The following is a 17,352-nucleotide window of genomic DNA, read 5'->3' as shown; positions in this document are numbered from 1 at the left end:
GTTTTTGTCCGCTCCCTTACTCGGCATTGGCAAATATGACAAGGAATGGCGAAAAAAAGCAATTAATTTTGTTTTGTATTTTTGTAGGGGAATCGCTTTCAACTTTCATTTCATTTTTTATTGGTTTAAGTAAATGTTTTAGAGGTAACTTGTACATCCCCTTATCAAACGGTTTAAAACGGTCAAGTATTTTTTCGCACCTAGTTGCCAAATGTTTACAGGCCGCTTCCCAGGGAGTTCACAGTTTAATGTTAGAAAATTTCAAACGACTGGGGGAGTTTTATTTTATTTTCCTGGAGCCGCTTTTGGAGCCAATTTTGTCCCTTACTTTTGGACGGTCCTATTTTGAAAATAAATAAATAATTGTTATAATTCTTTTTCTAATCTTTGCAAATGATTCAAATTTTAGTATGTTATTATGGATGAAAACGACTACCTGTCGTGAAAATTTGAGCTTTTCACTTCTAGCAAATAATAGGTTTTTAATTGTGTCCCTTAGTTTTGGACGCTATTGTATATATAAAGAGTAAGACAGATATACAGCATATCATTATTAGTTTTGGAATAAAGCTGCAACGCGTAAGGGAACGTGAGTTCGATTACATTTAGATTGTTTTTTACAAAGAAATCACCTATTTATTAAGGCCCAGAGGCCATCCAAGGATAAGGGTTAGAGTGTGTACAGTAGTAAATTGGACAATATCATAGTAATCGTTAGAAGTGTAAATTTGGTAAATTGGATTAATTAAGGGGAACGGATTATCAAGAACTTGTTTGTATTGGACTTGAAGACGGCCATATTGTAGTCACTTAAAATGCAGGCAACGGAAGAGAGTTTCATAGGTGTGCAGTTCTAAGAAGTTTGTTCATGGAATCTACGTTTAGGCTTACGCTCAGATAAATAGTGGGGGGAAATTATTGATAGTGTTTTCAGATAGACGAGTGTTTCTCGTGAATGTTTGAACTTGGAGTTTAATAGAGTTTTATTTAAAGAAGATGAAAAGGATGGAAAAATGATGTGAAAGTTCTGATAACTCCAACTTTTGTTAAATTTTTACATCAATTAATAAATCTCACTCAAATTTGAGTCTGCTTCGATTTAATGGAAGGGTTTCTCGGGACGTAATGTGGTTATAGCCTTCCATTTAAAAATTTACATATTTCATCAATGCATTAAATTTGATCAATAGTTATTAGAAACTAATTAGGTAGATTATATACTTTCCAATTTCGTTTTTTTTTTAACTCAAACCTTCAATTGTAGACATCATATAATATATTTTAACGAAATTTGGAAAAAAATATATAAATTGTGCAATACTATTTTGTTCGGGAACTAACACTGGATTAATATAATAGTATTGACTTCTTTTGCATAAAGATTAAACACATGATTAAGTAGAGTTTTTCAAACCCATTGCACTAGGTTGAATAGGTGCTCTGTGGTCTAAAAATGCCTGAGTCATTCATCGGCATGCCACAACAGAGGCGCCTTAAACGGCTAAGAACAAACTAAGGCCTCAATAAAAAAAAATGTAAATTTGGAGAAGGTGGACCTCCTAGGACTGAACAGAACAATATCTCAGCCCTTTGTAAGAAGCTAAAAGTCATTTAATTTCACGGTTTATATTTTTTAATAACTTTTGAGACCTCTAATAAATAGGAATACTAATACCATAATTGAATTGTAAATAATATATATTAATGGTGTTCAATTTTTATTATACTGTACTAAAATAAAAACTCTGATATTTTCTTATCAGGAACTTGTGATTTTGAACGTGGCCACTTGTGCTTTTGGACCAATGACCCGTCCAATAAAATCGACTGGGTCGTTCACAATGGAAAAACATCGACGCTATCAACCGGACCAACTGGTGACCACACCAAAAGAACTGCCTCAGGTAAATTTTATAGTTTATGTTATATACACATATATATACACCTACAAACTTGATTTTTGTGTGTATTGCTATTCATATTAAAAAGCCCTTTTCTATTTATTTAAAAAGAAAATACAACTTTGTTATATATGGGCCGTGGAATTGCATTCATCTGCTAATTTGCGTATTCTTTTAAACATTAATTTTAATTGATTTCCTATTAGTTTGTTTCGATTTTCTCATGGCATGATCATCTTTAGTTAACTGTTACGTGTAATTATATTCATGCAGTAAACATAAATCTCTTTCTATATATATTTATGTATGCTTATATATAGTTATTTAAAAAAAAATTACCTACCAACCCCCTCTGTCAGTGTTTGGTTTACAGACACGAAACTTCATATATAGGGTATTGGACTCCATGCGAAACTTTATATTTGGGTTTTAGCCGGGGAAAATCGGTGCAAAAGTGTGAAAATAAGAAAAATGAAATTTACCAGGTGAAGGTCGGACGACGGCATTACGAGTATGCATGCGTAACGTAAAAGCTATTAGTTCATGTTTTAATTTTTAGCTTTGTAGCAAACATGAATTCATAGCACAGGCAATAACGCCAAAGAAAACGTAAATCGTAAGCTAAACGCTTTGATTTCGATTCTCGGTGGTGGCTCACGAGTCATTTTTTAAACCATTGCTATATATTGTGTCCAATGTATTATAATATTAAATACGAAATCTGCATTAATCAAAATAGCATATTAAAGCGCACTGTACGACGAGCAATACCTGGCGGCCTGTCAGTATATATATATGCAGTAAAATTAATTTGCCCCAATTTCAGTGACTATTATAGCTTTCAAACTAAAACTTTTTTGTTCTAATCTGTTTCAGTGTCCATTTCTGATGCATGTTTTAGGAAAATATACATTCATTTACTTCTCTTTTTCTTTTTTATACATTGTTTTGACTTAACTCCTAGTTGATAGTAAAAGTTCATACAGAAACATGTACATTAAATACGCAGTCGAATTCATTTTTACTTTCACGATTACATCTACTCCTACTTCCACTCACTTCATTAGAATTCTAAATAGCCTCACTATTTCGGCGTAACGACATAAATATTTTATTTTTTATCCTTGCTATTGCTTTTCATCTAGTCTCATTATCAGGCTTTGTTTTTTCTGACCCTTCTGATTGGCTATTACAAATCAATATTGACTTCGTATGCTGGCATTCTACTTCCAGACCATACAAAATTTTAAACAAGAGAATTGATACATGTTAAGTGCCTACTAATGTCAAATCAACACGCATAAACAGTAAACAGTCAAAGAGTATTCAAAGACGGGAAATCGGAATATTGCATTTGCACTTAAATTGCCTGCTCTTTCCCAATTTCTTGAAGTAAGCTAAAATTTATTTTCATAAAGATACAGGTCTCTAAAAGAAATATGTCAATAATTCGTATCTTTAAAAATTTTTTTTTTTACATTTTCAACCCAAACAAGGCACATTGCCACTTTGATGTAGGGGGTTGCTATCAGAGACATAAGCTACAGGGATACTATGTAGGGAGTTGGGCAGCAATCACGTTACATTTGAACTTCTGCATGCCAGTACAATTGGGGGAGCAGGGATCCGGAAGGGAATTCCAAAGTCTAGCGGTTCTGGGGAAGAAACTACTAGAGTAGAAGGCTCTTTTACATCTAGGGATCTCTACTGTGAAGGGGTGGGATTTAGCTGTTTGTCGGGTGTGTCGGAGGTATTTACGTCGAAGGGATACATCTTTTTCTGCACTAGAAGATAAAAGGACTTTATTTAAACACAACAATCTAATGTACGAAACTCTCCACGGCTAAGGGAGCACTAATTAAAACGAGTAATACAAAAAATATTACTGCATACATATATAATTATTTAGTATAATAATTAAATACCTACAGACGCTGGTGTTTCATCCCTTCGGGAAAAATCAAAGCAGGGTGTAACGATTAACGCCAGTCGAGAGATTCGAACTCCGGCAACAGAAGTAATGTCTGGCTTCATTAGCAAGGACTCGAACCACTCGGCTACCGACAACCGCGGGAGATACAGTTGAAATTAAACATTTATTTATTTTTTTAATGCTTTTAACGTCAGTCAGAATGATCTAGTCATTATATGACGATCTACACATATGAGCTAAGTTGACCGACTTATATATATATATATATATATATATATATATATATATATAAGTATAAATATATACGGCGTTTAAGCTACACTGAATATTACGCGTTTCATCCACTCTAGGATTATGGCGTTTAAGCTACACTGAATATTCCACGTTTCATCCACTCTAGGATTCTTCACCCAAGCCTGAAGAATCCTAGAGTGGATGAAACGCGGAATATTCAGTGTAGCTTAATCGTCATATATATTTATAACTTACTAACTAGCTAAACCTACGTATTGAGCACTGTTGAAGTAAATACTTAAAGTTCACGCATAAATTTATACTTTCGTATATTAATTTTATGTGAGTAAATGAAGTAGTTATATATATATATACTGTTTTTCCTTTTTTTTTCGTAGGAATCTATGCCCTTCTTGAATCCTCTTATCCGGCAAAAGTCGGAGACAGTGTGAAATTAATCAGCCAACCATTGAACAATCACAACGTTATGTCTTGCTTTGAATTTTGGTATTTTATGTCGGGCAAGCAAGTTGCCAGCCTCATCATCTCCATCAGGTATGCAAATAACAAAGAAATAACGTACTGGCGCCTTTCGTCTCACCAGGGAAATGTTTGGCACGATGCACAAGTCCCACTTCCGCCCAGCAAGACAGACTTTCAGGTAAGAAAACGGAATGCATTACTTAATTGAATTAATTGTTAATTATTTAATTGAATTAACTGTTAATTATTTAATTGAATTAACTGTTAATTATTTAATTAAATTAAATGTCAATTATTTAATTGGGTTTAATGTTAATTATTTAATTGAGTTTAATGTTAATTATTTAATTGAATTAACTGTTATTTAATTGAGTTTAGTATTAATTATTTAATTGAATTAAGTGTTAATTATTTAATTGAATAAACTGTTAATTATTTAATTTAATTAACTGTTAATTATTTAATTGAGTTTAATGGTAATTATTTAATTGAAATAACTGTTAATTATTTAATTGAGTTTACTATTAATTATTTAATTGAAATAACTGTTAATTATTTTATTGAATTAACTGTTAATTATTTAATTGTGTTTACTGTTTATTATTTAATTGAATTTACTGTTTATTATTTACTTGAATTTACTGTTTATTATTTACTTGAATTAACTGTTAATTATTTAATTCAGTTAACTGTTAATTACTTAATTGAATTAACTGTTAATTATTTAATTGAGTTAACTGTTTATTATTTAATTGAATTTAATGTTTATTATTTACTTGAATTAACTGTTAATTATTTCATTCAGTTAACTGTTAATTACTTAATTTATTAACTGTTAATTATTTAATTGAGTTAACTGTTAATAACCTAATTGAATTAACTGTTAATTATTTAATTGAGTTAACTGTTAATTACTTAACTGAATTAACTGTTAATTATTTACTTGAGTTAAGTATTAATTATTTAATTTAATTAACTGTTAATTCTTTAATTGAGTTAACTGTTAATCATTTAATTAAATTAACTATTAATTATTTAATTGAATTAACTGTTAATTGTTTAATTGAATTAACTGTTAATTATTTAATTGAATTAACTGCTAATTACTTAATTGAGTTAACTGTTAATTATTTAATTGAATTAACTGCTAATTATTTAATTGTGTTAACTGTTAATTATTTCAGTTTACTGTTTATTCTTTACTTGAGTTTACTGTATATTATTTAATTGAATTAACTGTTAATTATTTAGTTGAATTAACTGTTAATTATTTAATTGAGTTAACTGTTCATTACTTAATTGAATTAACTGTTAATTATTTCATTGAGTTAACTGTTTATAACTTAATTGAATTAACTGTTAATTATTGAATTGAGTTAACTATTAATTACTTAACGTAATTGACTGTTAATTATTTAATTGAATTAACTATTAATTATTTAATTGAATTTACTGTTAATTGTTTTATTCTCGAGTATGTATCCGTTCATATCTTATATGCTTTTATATTTAGAGATATGGTTCTCCGTTGATTAACTGTGTCTGTGTCGGATAAATACTCGAGAGTCAAAACAATAAGAATATGCTGTTGTCATAGCCCTATTTATAATATAAACCACTACGGGTTTTGTTTTCTTTAATTTTAGGCAACTTTCAATTAGTTAACATTATATTATAAAGCGGTTTTCATAATTTTTTCACGAACTTAAAACGAGTAAAACTCTTCAGCGAACTATTCCTGGTCTAAACTTAACCGCAGAAAATATTAAGACGATTCATGGTGTAATAATTTTCTATTACGTACGCTAGTATATATATATATATATATATATATATATATATATATATATATATATATATATATATATATATATATAGTAGCGTATAGACGCACTGATCAGCTGTGAAACAGCGGAACAGTCAGTACTATATGTGGATGATTATAATGCTCGCTATCTTGGGTTGAGCATATTGGGAAGTGATATGCAAATTGTCATTAGCGTATTAAGAAATGCTCTTTTTGTAAACAAATCGAGCTTAGGCATTTGGACGATGTAAAAGATCGTTAATTCACTACCTGCACAGTAGCAGCCGTATAGCGTAATGGTTGGAAGCTTTGACTGTCGTTTGAGCGGTCGGTTTTCGATCCTGGCTTGAGGTTGTTGCTTGTTTAGCCGCACTGATGAGCTGTGAAACAGCGAAACGGTTCTGTATGCGGGTGACATTATATATATATATATATATATATATATATATATATGTGTGTGTGTGTGTGTGTGTGTGTGTGTGTGTGTGCGTGTGTGTGTGTGTGTGTCTTGAGTTATCGCAATTATTGTTCCTATTTACAATGCCTCCCCACGGGACAGAGTTAGACACCAGGGTCGTTTTTTAACGTAGAGAAAAGAAACAAAAATAAAAATTGTCTCAATCGTGAATGATTTCTCCTCCACTGACAGAGAACCAGAAATTGAAATGCAGCATCTGAAGAACAGATGGTATTTATTTGCTCCCCCACCGAGCAAATTAGGCACAAGGCCGATTTTTTAATGTGAGGAGTGAAGGGAGGGGGAAGGGAAAAAGGGGGCCAGCTCCCGAGAGGTGGGAAATGGGAGCTGGTTAAAGGTCAGGCATGTGGGGTTGCCCCCACATCTGGTCTTTGCTTGCAGTATCTGTCGGAACAGATGGTATTTATTTGCTCCCCCACTGAGCAAATTAGGCACAAGGCCGTTTTTAATGTGAGGTAAAAACCAGCTCCCCTAAAAGTAGGCAAAAAGGGGGCACTCTGGTTACCAAAAATAATAATTGTCCCAGTATAGAGGGTTTCCCCTCCATTGACTGGTACAAATTATCTTAAGTGCAGTATCTGTCGGAACAGATACTACACTTTGATCTTGACCCGAAGGCCAAGGCGTTTTGCCTTCACTAATTGTTCTATGATATTTTATGGGTTATTTTGATAACGCCTATCACTATTTTTCTTTACATTAATTTTTAAATGTTTTTTGTTATTTATTCTTACAGATTGTTATTGAGGGCACCGTCGGTGGTAAATACGGAGATATAGCAATCGATGATCTTTATGTGGTCGAGAATGGGTGCGGCATTTCTCCCAAAAAAGCCGCAGTTAATATTCCAAGCACGACACCTCCGGTCATCATCACGACTACAATCCCCCCTATTATTACGGGTCAGTATTAAAATATCCCCCATCGTCTTATTCAGTCTATTGTCATAACAATTGTTCGTTTCGTCACGTTCTGTCTAACGTACTCGTTTGCGAACTTCAGGTTGTGTTGGTCATCGTTGATGATGACTGTTTATTGTGGTCAATTATGTCGATAATTTATCTGAAGCGCACTTTGAGTTTTCATACATGTAAACTTTTCAGACAGCGTGGAACATCGCGTTGTACACTACACATACAATCAATAAGACGGAATACGGTAAAACACGCAATAGGTAAACATTATGCCTAACAAGCGAGGGAGTGGTATCGCCTGAAAAGGTTTTAGTTATTGAAACATTGTCATGATGTGTAGCGATATTAAAACATGTATGTTTAAATATAAATAAATAATATATATCGTACTCTATTATTGAGCTCCCTAATATACACCTCGTAAACTAATTTGATGGTTTCTATCTTTGAATACACTTTACTTAGAATAATTATATATATATATATATATATATATATATATATATATATATATATATATATATATATATATATACTCGCTGTACCCGGCCACGCGTTGCTGTGGCTCAGTTTGTTAAAATGGAACACATTCCTCAAGAAAAATTGCATTTTGTTCGTTTATTTACTTGTATTATTTTTTGCAATTTTTTTATTCAATAAAAGTTATTTTTCCCCCAAAAAAAGATTGATTTTTTACCATAAATTGTTAGGTGAAAGGTTTTTTTTTTCAGGAAAACTTTCACTTTTTTTTAAAAGAAATTTGGCAGTAAACGTTTCTCTTTGAAAACGGATTTTTTATTATAAAAAGAACAGATGAATACTTTACATGAACACTGTAAATAGTTATGTGAAAGTAGAGAAAAGTTTGATTCTTTTTTTCAAGAGAATGTACAAATTATTTTTTTAACGGATGTTCAGAAAATAAACAGAAAAATACTTCCATCATTACTTATGCAAAAAAATAAATAAAATGTTGATTTAGTGTGTCAACATTATGTTTATAAATTACGATAAAACTTTTTGAGTATGCGCTGTTTTACGGTTGTTGTAAAAATAGAACGGAAACTTAAATTTCGCTTCGTTTTAATCTTTCTTAATTTTTTAATTGTGCTCCCCCCAAATGAATATAATCAAAACAGTAACATTCAACAATTGTACTTTATGTATATAAAACACAAAATATTTATTGAAAGAAAAAAAAAGTTAATAACGAAAGGGAAATAATTCCATTTTTTAAACGAAAAAGTCAGTTTGGTATATCTTTTTGTTATTTTTTACATAAGTCCAGCTTACCATTCACATTAGAAATGTCGACATTTATAGGTTGTCGGGTACGTTTACAACGAGTAAACACTCAAATCTAGTAGATGTATCAGAATTTTTGTAGGAATTTTTGACACCCCTATCACGAAACTGCGAATAAAATATAAAAAACTCGTAATTACTCTTTTAAAAGTGGGTTGTTTATTTTCTTGATGGATTATACTTACAAAATAAACTACTAAAGTTGTTTTAAAAGTAATAGAAATACTTTTTTATTTTTTAAAAAACAGTAATGAATTTTACGAACTCAATATTTTTCAATTTTAAAACTTTAAAAATCTATCAAAATTTCTCTATTCATTCTATTTTTACGATATTTTTAGAGTCAATGTGAAATTTTATGCTCTTTCCAATAAACCGAATATAATATTTTAGACAAGCATCTGTTTTAAATTCACGCCCCATTTTCAAGTGTCTATTAAAAAATACATAATTAATTTACTCACCAAAGTTTTATATATCACAAATTGAAGAGAAAAGGTCAATAAGTAATATATTCAAATTTAAAACAAAAAAGTAGTGTTTTTTAGAAATTTACCTGTAAAATCCGAAGTTTAAAAATAAAACACGTTGTTTGTTTTTTTGTTTTTTTTAATGAAAGCTTGGTCCTTGCTCCTTTAATTGAAAATAAAAATTAGGGCTTGAGTTACATTTTTCGAGTAGTTATAAGCTTGGAAAGACGGGGTGGAATTATTCACTATTTTTCACGAAATTTCTGACGCACCTACCAATCTACCCATGTTAAGAACGGCTTGCAAGCATACCCGAAAAGCTATAAAAGTTGACGTGTCAAATGTGAACAATGAGTTGGACGTAATGTAAAAATGTACCGAATTTAAAAGAGAACGAAATTCAAATTTCCGTTCCATTTTTACAACAACCATAAAGCAGAGCATTCTCTGCAAATTTTACTTACTGTATTAATGCTATTTTTTAAGCAAAAAAAATATTTAGGTTTGGCTATAAATTCCTAAACTCATTTCAACCCTAAATAATTTAGGTGACTCAAATAGGAATCTAATTGAATCTTTAATTTCCTGAATAGTATGCGAGAATTCATTTTTCTTCGAGTTATACCGAATTCATTAATACGGACTTTAGGGGCTTTTTTCGTAATGTTACTGTAAAAATTATTTTGTATTGTTACAAATTACGATGCTTTATTTATATAAAAAAAGCAAAAATAAATTCTTGCGTTTTTATTTACTACTGAAAACCATAACTTTAGTAAAGGTATTTTTTGTTTAAACAAACTAAAACATTTTCACTAAGAGTTAAGTAAAAATAATTAGTTCATTATATTCTGCGATCATTATTTGGTAAATACTGGAATTGTCATTAAAATTGGTTAATTTCCTGATTTTTGGTGAATTTTTAAGTAAAGGGAGGGGTCAAAATGTTTATACACTTTGAGCGTCGGCATTCATTTTGTCTGTACCTACCATTTTTCGATGAATATTTGATAGGAAAGCGACCACGTGTGGTTAATTTAAATTAAATTTCAATCACATGGTTACATTATCAATAATCATGTGATTAAACCCATTGAAAAGTTACCGATATTGTAAACCCATTCTGTTTACATTAAGCCTGTAGTGTTTTTCTTAGTGATGTTGGCAACTGAGATTTAAGAAAAACCCGCGAGATCAGGAGAAAGAAATCTCCAGAAAATCGCTAGATGTTTAACTTTTATCATCTGAAATTTTCAAAAATCGCTAATTCCCTCCCCCAAAACTCCATATTTTAACTTCCCACCATAAAAGAATATAAATATAGTATATTCAATATATAAAATGTTCCGTGTTTTCTCACTATATGTTTCTGGAATTATATTGAAGCGGTTAGCTCCCCAGAAGGCTTACATATTTTATCAGCTAGTTTTACCTATTTTTTCAGAGAGGGTATATTTTATTTTGCAGGAAACAAATCATAAACTCAAACTTTTTATAATAAAAGTTAAATTGAAATATACTGCAAATTAAACATCACAATAATGGTGCAACATATTTTGAAATTAGAAAAATAAATAAAAAATTTTAAAAAATTTGTTTTAGCATGTTAAAAGTATTTAGGTTGGGAGATAATTAAATTCTACTGCATTGGTATAAGTTTTTTTTTTTTTTTTTTTTGCTGTTTCTTGCTTTTTACAATTTTCGACTAAATACTTCTAAATTAAGCAGGGTTGCTTAGATCGTATTTTAAACTAAATTTCGGAGGTTGGAATGCCACCCCACCTAAAATGTACTTGGAAAAATCGATTTTATAGCGATATTTAAGAATGGTTAGCCGAAAAAAAGGTGAAAAACAAAACAAATAATTAATAAATAATTGTTACCAAAGGCAATAAATGCTACTTTTTTAAATGATTTTATTTTATGTTTTAAAGTATTTTCAAGCGCATTTCTTTATTTTTTAATCTAAAATTGCGGGTGCGTGCCAAATATCTCCAGATTTTCTAGAATTCCCCGCTAGATTGCAAACGAAATCTCCAGATCTAGCAGGAAAACCGCTAAATTGGAAACACTGGTCACGTGACAGGAAGCGGTAATAAATAATTGTCCCTAAATAAAAAAATCGCTTATCGGTACACAGAAAACCACCTATTTATCATAGTAAAAATTAAGCATAATGTTATAATTAAAAAGAAATATATAAAAACACACATGGATATAGTAAACATATTATACCAAAACGTGGACGACATCCATCCATGTTAGAACTCCTGGATAAGGTATTACAAATTAGAGACAAAATACAGTACAGTATATAATACATATGTATATAATCAAATAACCGTAACCAAGGGCCGGAAAAACATTGTATTCCACGTCGTAACCTGAAAAAAACGAAGCCTAGGGTAACCGTATCCTTGGGTTTTGCTGTATATATATATATATAGAGAGAGAGAGAGAAAGACACACACACACACGTGTGTGTGTGTGTGTGTGTGTGTGTGTGTGTGTGTGTGTGTGTGTGTGTGTGTGTGTGTGTGTGTGTGTGTGTGTACAGGGTGCCCACAAAGTCTGGCTACATAATCTACAGGATGCTTCCACAAAGTCTGGCTACATAATGTAGCCAGACTTTGTGGACACCCTGTACATATATATATATGTATATATATATATATGTATATATATGTATATATATGTATATATATGAGTATATATATATGCATATAACTACTTAATTTACTCACATAAAATTAATATACGAAAATATAGATTTATGCGTAAACTTTAAGTATTTACTTCAAAAGTGCTCAATACGTAGGTAGAACTAGTTAGTAATTTATAAAATATATATGGCGATTAAGCTACACTGAATATTCTGCGTTTCATCCACTATAGGATTCGTCAGGCTTATGCGCGAATTCTGTGGTTGCTTCTTGTTTTTATATATGTTGAGGATTTCTAGTTAGCCAATCAGCTTTCTAGTATCCACCGCGCCCCTTCCTATCAGCCAATGGGTATGCATTTTATCGAACAAAGGATCTGTTTTAGAACTAGGTTAATGGTGTGCGGTAGATCCTTTCCTTCCTTTATATATATATATATATATATATATATATATATATATATATATATATATATATATATATACCTATGTATTTTATATATATTCTGTTCTAATACTCTTGTGTTATCTTGTATCGATGCTTCTCCGTTGACCTTCGGAAACACTAACGAATTATTAGCCTTATATACGTTAACCAATAGTGACTATATAAAACGATACAGTGTTGCATACTGGTTATTTTTCAGACCAAACATTAAAAAAGATTAGGTATCATGGTCTTTACCTTCGTGTAAATCATTAACATGCTATACTTTGATAATCTAAACTCTCTTCATTTTTTTATTTATTTTTTTTTACTCACGTTCACCCCTTAACAAGGCATATCGTACTTTGACGTAAGCAGCTAATCTTTGAGACCATACCTAGCAAACCCTAACAAGGTGTTTGTTTACGTTACATTTAAACTTCTGCATATAATACGGCATAATCACGTTGACACCCCGGTTCCCGTTGGGTCACCGAAGTTAAGCAACGTTGAACCTGGTCAGTAATAAATGGGTGACCATTTGGGACTTCCAGGTGCTGTATATGATCTCTGCTTATCTCGGCATTGTTTCCAGTCGTCCTGGTCTTCTTGCCACCGAACCCAACAGTGTCGATTCAGGAGAGGTGTGGTTAGGGATTGCGCGACCCTTGCCTCACAATTACACGTGCAACTGCCCCTGCAGGGGTATCCTTTGTCTTTCGAGACTGGACGGGGGCATCGATATCAGTACAGTCAGGGAAGCAGGTACCAGGAAAAGGAATTCTGAGTCTAGCTGTTCGAGGGAAGAACCTATTAGAGCAGGGACCTCAACACTGTAGGGGTGGGATTTTGTTGCTAAGCGGGTGTGTTGAGGATATGTACGTCGATGGCGCACAAGTGCAACGATTTCATCAGAGCATATACTGAATACTTTTTCTTCTGTTTTAAAATTCTAAAAATATTTTTAAAAATTCTTTAAAAGTATTGTAGTAAAGATGTGCGTAGAACAGCACTGCATTGTTACATTGTGCTGGAAAGGTCACAATGATGCAAACGAGTCGGGCAGCGATTATATTTTTACATAGGCGTCATCAAGGCCCGGAGGCCACTCGAGAATAAGGATTAATAGATGTACATTAGTCAATAGGATTATAGCATAATAATTGTAAATAGTGGGAATTTTGTGAATTGGATTACTTAGGGAAACGGTTCATCAAGAACTTGTTTACGTTGGACTTGAAGACAATCAAATTATAGTCAGTTGGAAAACGAGCAAACGGAAGAGAGTTCCACAGGCGCGCAGATCTAAGGAAAAAGCTTTGTTCATGGAATCTACGTTTAGGTTTAGGCACAAATAAAGTGTGGGGGAAATTTTTGATAGTGGTTTTGGCTAGACGAGTGTTTTCGTGAAAGATTGTCGAAGGGAGACATAGCTTGAAGCTCAGACGAGAACTTGCCATTATAATAACGATAAAGCAGAGACAGGCTCGTATCGTCTCTTCTGTGAGAAAGAGGTTGCAAGGAAGAGAAAAGGACATCCTCCACTAAGTTACGAAGTCTATTTTGAACTCTGTCAACGCAGGATAAGCTGCTTCTAGCAGCTCCTCTCCAGATGTGGCAACAGTACTCCATCATTGCTTATTTCTCTTGATTGGGTTTCCTAATAGAAGATGTACGATAGCGAGATTCGAAACGCCTTGATCCTAACAAAACAAACCTGTTACACAACACGACACACTATTACGTATTTTCATAACCTCAAATTATATTTTTTCTCCTCAGGGGCTAAAACTTTCAACTGCACATTTGAAAATGGAACCTGCGGTTGGGTTCAGAGTACAACTGATAATTTCAACTGGACAAGACACCGTGGCTACACTCCGTCCAAGGAGACTGGACCTCAAGGAGATCACACAACAGGACGTAAGCAATTGCATCTTTAAAATGATCTTTATTGCAAAATTTTCGTTGACAATTATTTCAATAATTATTCTAATACAAAAAAATGTACTTCATATCCATTCACATATCTCTATGGGTGGCTTCGTCCGTCAGGATGTCTTTCTGTTACAGCAAATCTATCTTCATTTGGTTTAGATTTTACTTATTTTAAATTCAAAGCCAGGCATCATTCAAGAATAACGGTCAATAAGAATTGAATGATTTAGAGGTCAAATTCATATAATTGTGGAGACGGTTCTAGATAGAAATCGTTTCACATTAATCTTGAAGACGATCAAAGTGTAATCTGAAAGAAAGCGGTTCCCTGAAAATATGTTCCATGGTCGGGGATCTCTTTTTAAGAAGCTATGTTCAAGGAAATCTGTCATAATGTTAGCCACACCGTGAGAGGAAGTGCAGTATGTGGTAATAAAACGAATTAATGCCTTGAATGTCTCGCAAGGAAGAATCAAAGGTTTAGGTCAGTCGGGCACCCTCTATAGAAATATGGATAGTGCACACGAAGACGAGCAACGCTTCTTCTATGAGAAAAACGAGGTAATTCCGAAATGATAAAATAAGAAGAAAAACAACAAATAGCATGTCAAACAGCATTGGTTTTATTGCCGTTCTTATGATAATTACATGGATACGACGTCAATAACTCTGTCACACCCCTTTATTTCGAATTTTATTAACTTGGGCTCTAATGGTATTCATCGAAGTTAAACGACATTGAACCTGGTCAGTAATACAATGAGTGATGATTTGGTAATACCAGTTGTTGTATGTGCTTTCCGTTTTTCTCTGGTACTGGATATGTACATAAGTCAATAGGATTATAGCGTAGTAATCGTAAGTAATAAAAATTTGGTAAATTGGATTACTTAAATGGACGGTTCATCAAGAACTTGTTTACGTATGACTTGAAGACAATCCAATTGTAGTCAGTTGGAAATCAGGCAAACGGAGGAGAGTTCCACAAGCGTGAAGTTCTAAGGAAAAAGCTTTGTTCATGAAATCTACGTTTAGGTTTAGGCGCAAATAAAGAGTGGGGGAAATTATTGATAGTGTTTTTCGCTAGACGAGTGTTTTCAGTGAAAGTTTGGCGAGAGAAGACCATAGCTTGAAGCTCAGACGAACACTTGCCATGAAAATAACGATAAAGCAGAGACATGCTCGTATCGTCTCTTCTGTGAGAAAGAGGTTGCAAGGAAGAGAAAAGGACATCCTCCACTAAGCTACGAAGTCTATTTTGAACTGATGTTGTATATGTTCTCTGTTTCTCTCTGGTCCTGGATATGACCTTAAACTATATCCGATAGTGATGCCCCAGTTTGCGAGCTTTGGGGAGTGTGGAGCCACCCTTTAATTGCCATTGCTCCCAGGTCCACTCTAAACCGGAGTGGTTATACCTGTTAGTGTCCCAACTATGGGTTAAATAGAAACCGACTTGAAAAAAAATATATATATATATTCTATTAAAAATTGTTCTTCAAAATCACTGGATTCGGCATTAAATAATCTAAAAAGGGTTGATGTGCCGTAAAACAAAAGCAACCAACCAACTGTTCCTCTCGGAATATTTTTCACTTGTTCGGAATTATTCGTTGCCACTGGAATCAAGCAGTATAGACTCAGAGGAGGAATAGTTGGTTATTGCGCAACCCTTGCCTCGCAGTTATACACGCAAGCATCCTTACAGTGAAGTACTCATAGTATCTGAAACCTGAATAGAGTCTTTCTCATGTTTAAGATAACATCACCGATAAAAATATTGAGTATTAGCATACGCTGAGTGTAATCTCCATTCAGGATTATGCTAATAAGACGATAATTAAAGTGACCCCCCATATCATAGAACACCAAAAAAAGCAAAGAATGTTAGACATTGGAGACTGAAACTTAATTGAATTGCAGAATAGAATTTTATTATCAATTCCACGGGTTACATATTGTAGGTTATGTCACCGATTATAAAAAATCATTTTTTATTTTATTTCCTTAATTTTGGTTCTAATTGTAGGAGGCTACTACATGTATATGGAAACATCAATAAAAAAGGGTTTGAAAAAGGCCGCGCTGATGTACGTCGCAACTAACGAGATTCCTGGAATGAAATGCATGCAATTTTGGTACAGCATGCGCGGTTCCAGTGTTGGTAGTCTTAATATTTATATTATCACGCAAATTGGCGACGGGACACCGGTATGGACTAAATCCGGAACACAGGGACCGGCATGGAATCTGGCAAAAGTGGAATTCAATGCCACGGCAGCGTTCAAGGTAATGAGAAACTTAACAATAAACTTTTATTAATGTTTTGTTTTGTTTTGTTTTGTTTGTTTGTTTGTTTGTTTGTTTGTTGTTGTTTTCTTTTTTTTTCTCTCTTCGTCACTGTCATGGTGATTGTCGCTTTGGAAGGCAACCCCTTTCGTTCATTTTTACAAACGAAGCCGATATATGTTAGTTTTTAGCTATTATTTTTTTTATTCAATGTAAATCTAATTAAGGAAAGCTGCCACTTGGCTACTGTGAATTAGGTTTACAAGAACACTCTAATAAGGGAGTTGTGCAGCAAAGTATTTGTTCACATTACATTTAAAATTCTGCACGTCATACTGTCTGGGAAGCAGAATAACAGTAAAAGTATCCAAAGTCTAGTAGTTCGAGTGAAGAAAATGTCCAATAAAAGTGAAGGAGTGGGATTTTGCTACTTATCGCTTTAACCGATGAGACACAAGAGCTACAAGATTGTTAAAACACATTCCATTAAATTACCTGTAAAACAAGCGCT

General features: G+C 32.7%; 1 protein-coding gene across 1 annotated transcript in view; it reads left to right on the top strand.

Annotated features, from left to right (window-relative positions):
- Positions 1–17,352, top strand: part of LOC145292796 (MAM and LDL-receptor class A domain-containing protein 1-like) — a 497,041-nt gene that overhangs the window by 63,539 nt on the left and 416,150 nt on the right. The window contains exons 15-19 of the mRNA XM_080138835.1: positions 1,764–1,904; positions 4,467–4,729; positions 7,573–7,738; positions 14,397–14,537; positions 16,582–16,841. Of these exons, the coding sequence (XP_079994961.1) occupies positions 1,764–1,904; positions 4,467–4,729; positions 7,573–7,738; positions 14,397–14,537; positions 16,582–16,841 (971 nt within the window). The remainder of the gene's footprint in view (positions 1–1,763; positions 1,905–4,466; positions 4,730–7,572; positions 7,739–14,396; positions 14,538–16,581; positions 16,842–17,352) is intronic.

This window comes from Euprymna scolopes, chromosome 14, assembly GCF_053919585.1.
Source record: "Euprymna scolopes isolate OS-2025 chromosome 14, ASM5391958v1, whole genome shotgun sequence".
Taxonomy (NCBI): Eukaryota; Metazoa; Mollusca; class Cephalopoda; order Sepiida; family Sepiolidae; genus Euprymna; species Euprymna scolopes.
Note: the sequence above shows the minus strand (reverse complement) of the source record. Positions and strands in the feature narration are given on the sequence as shown.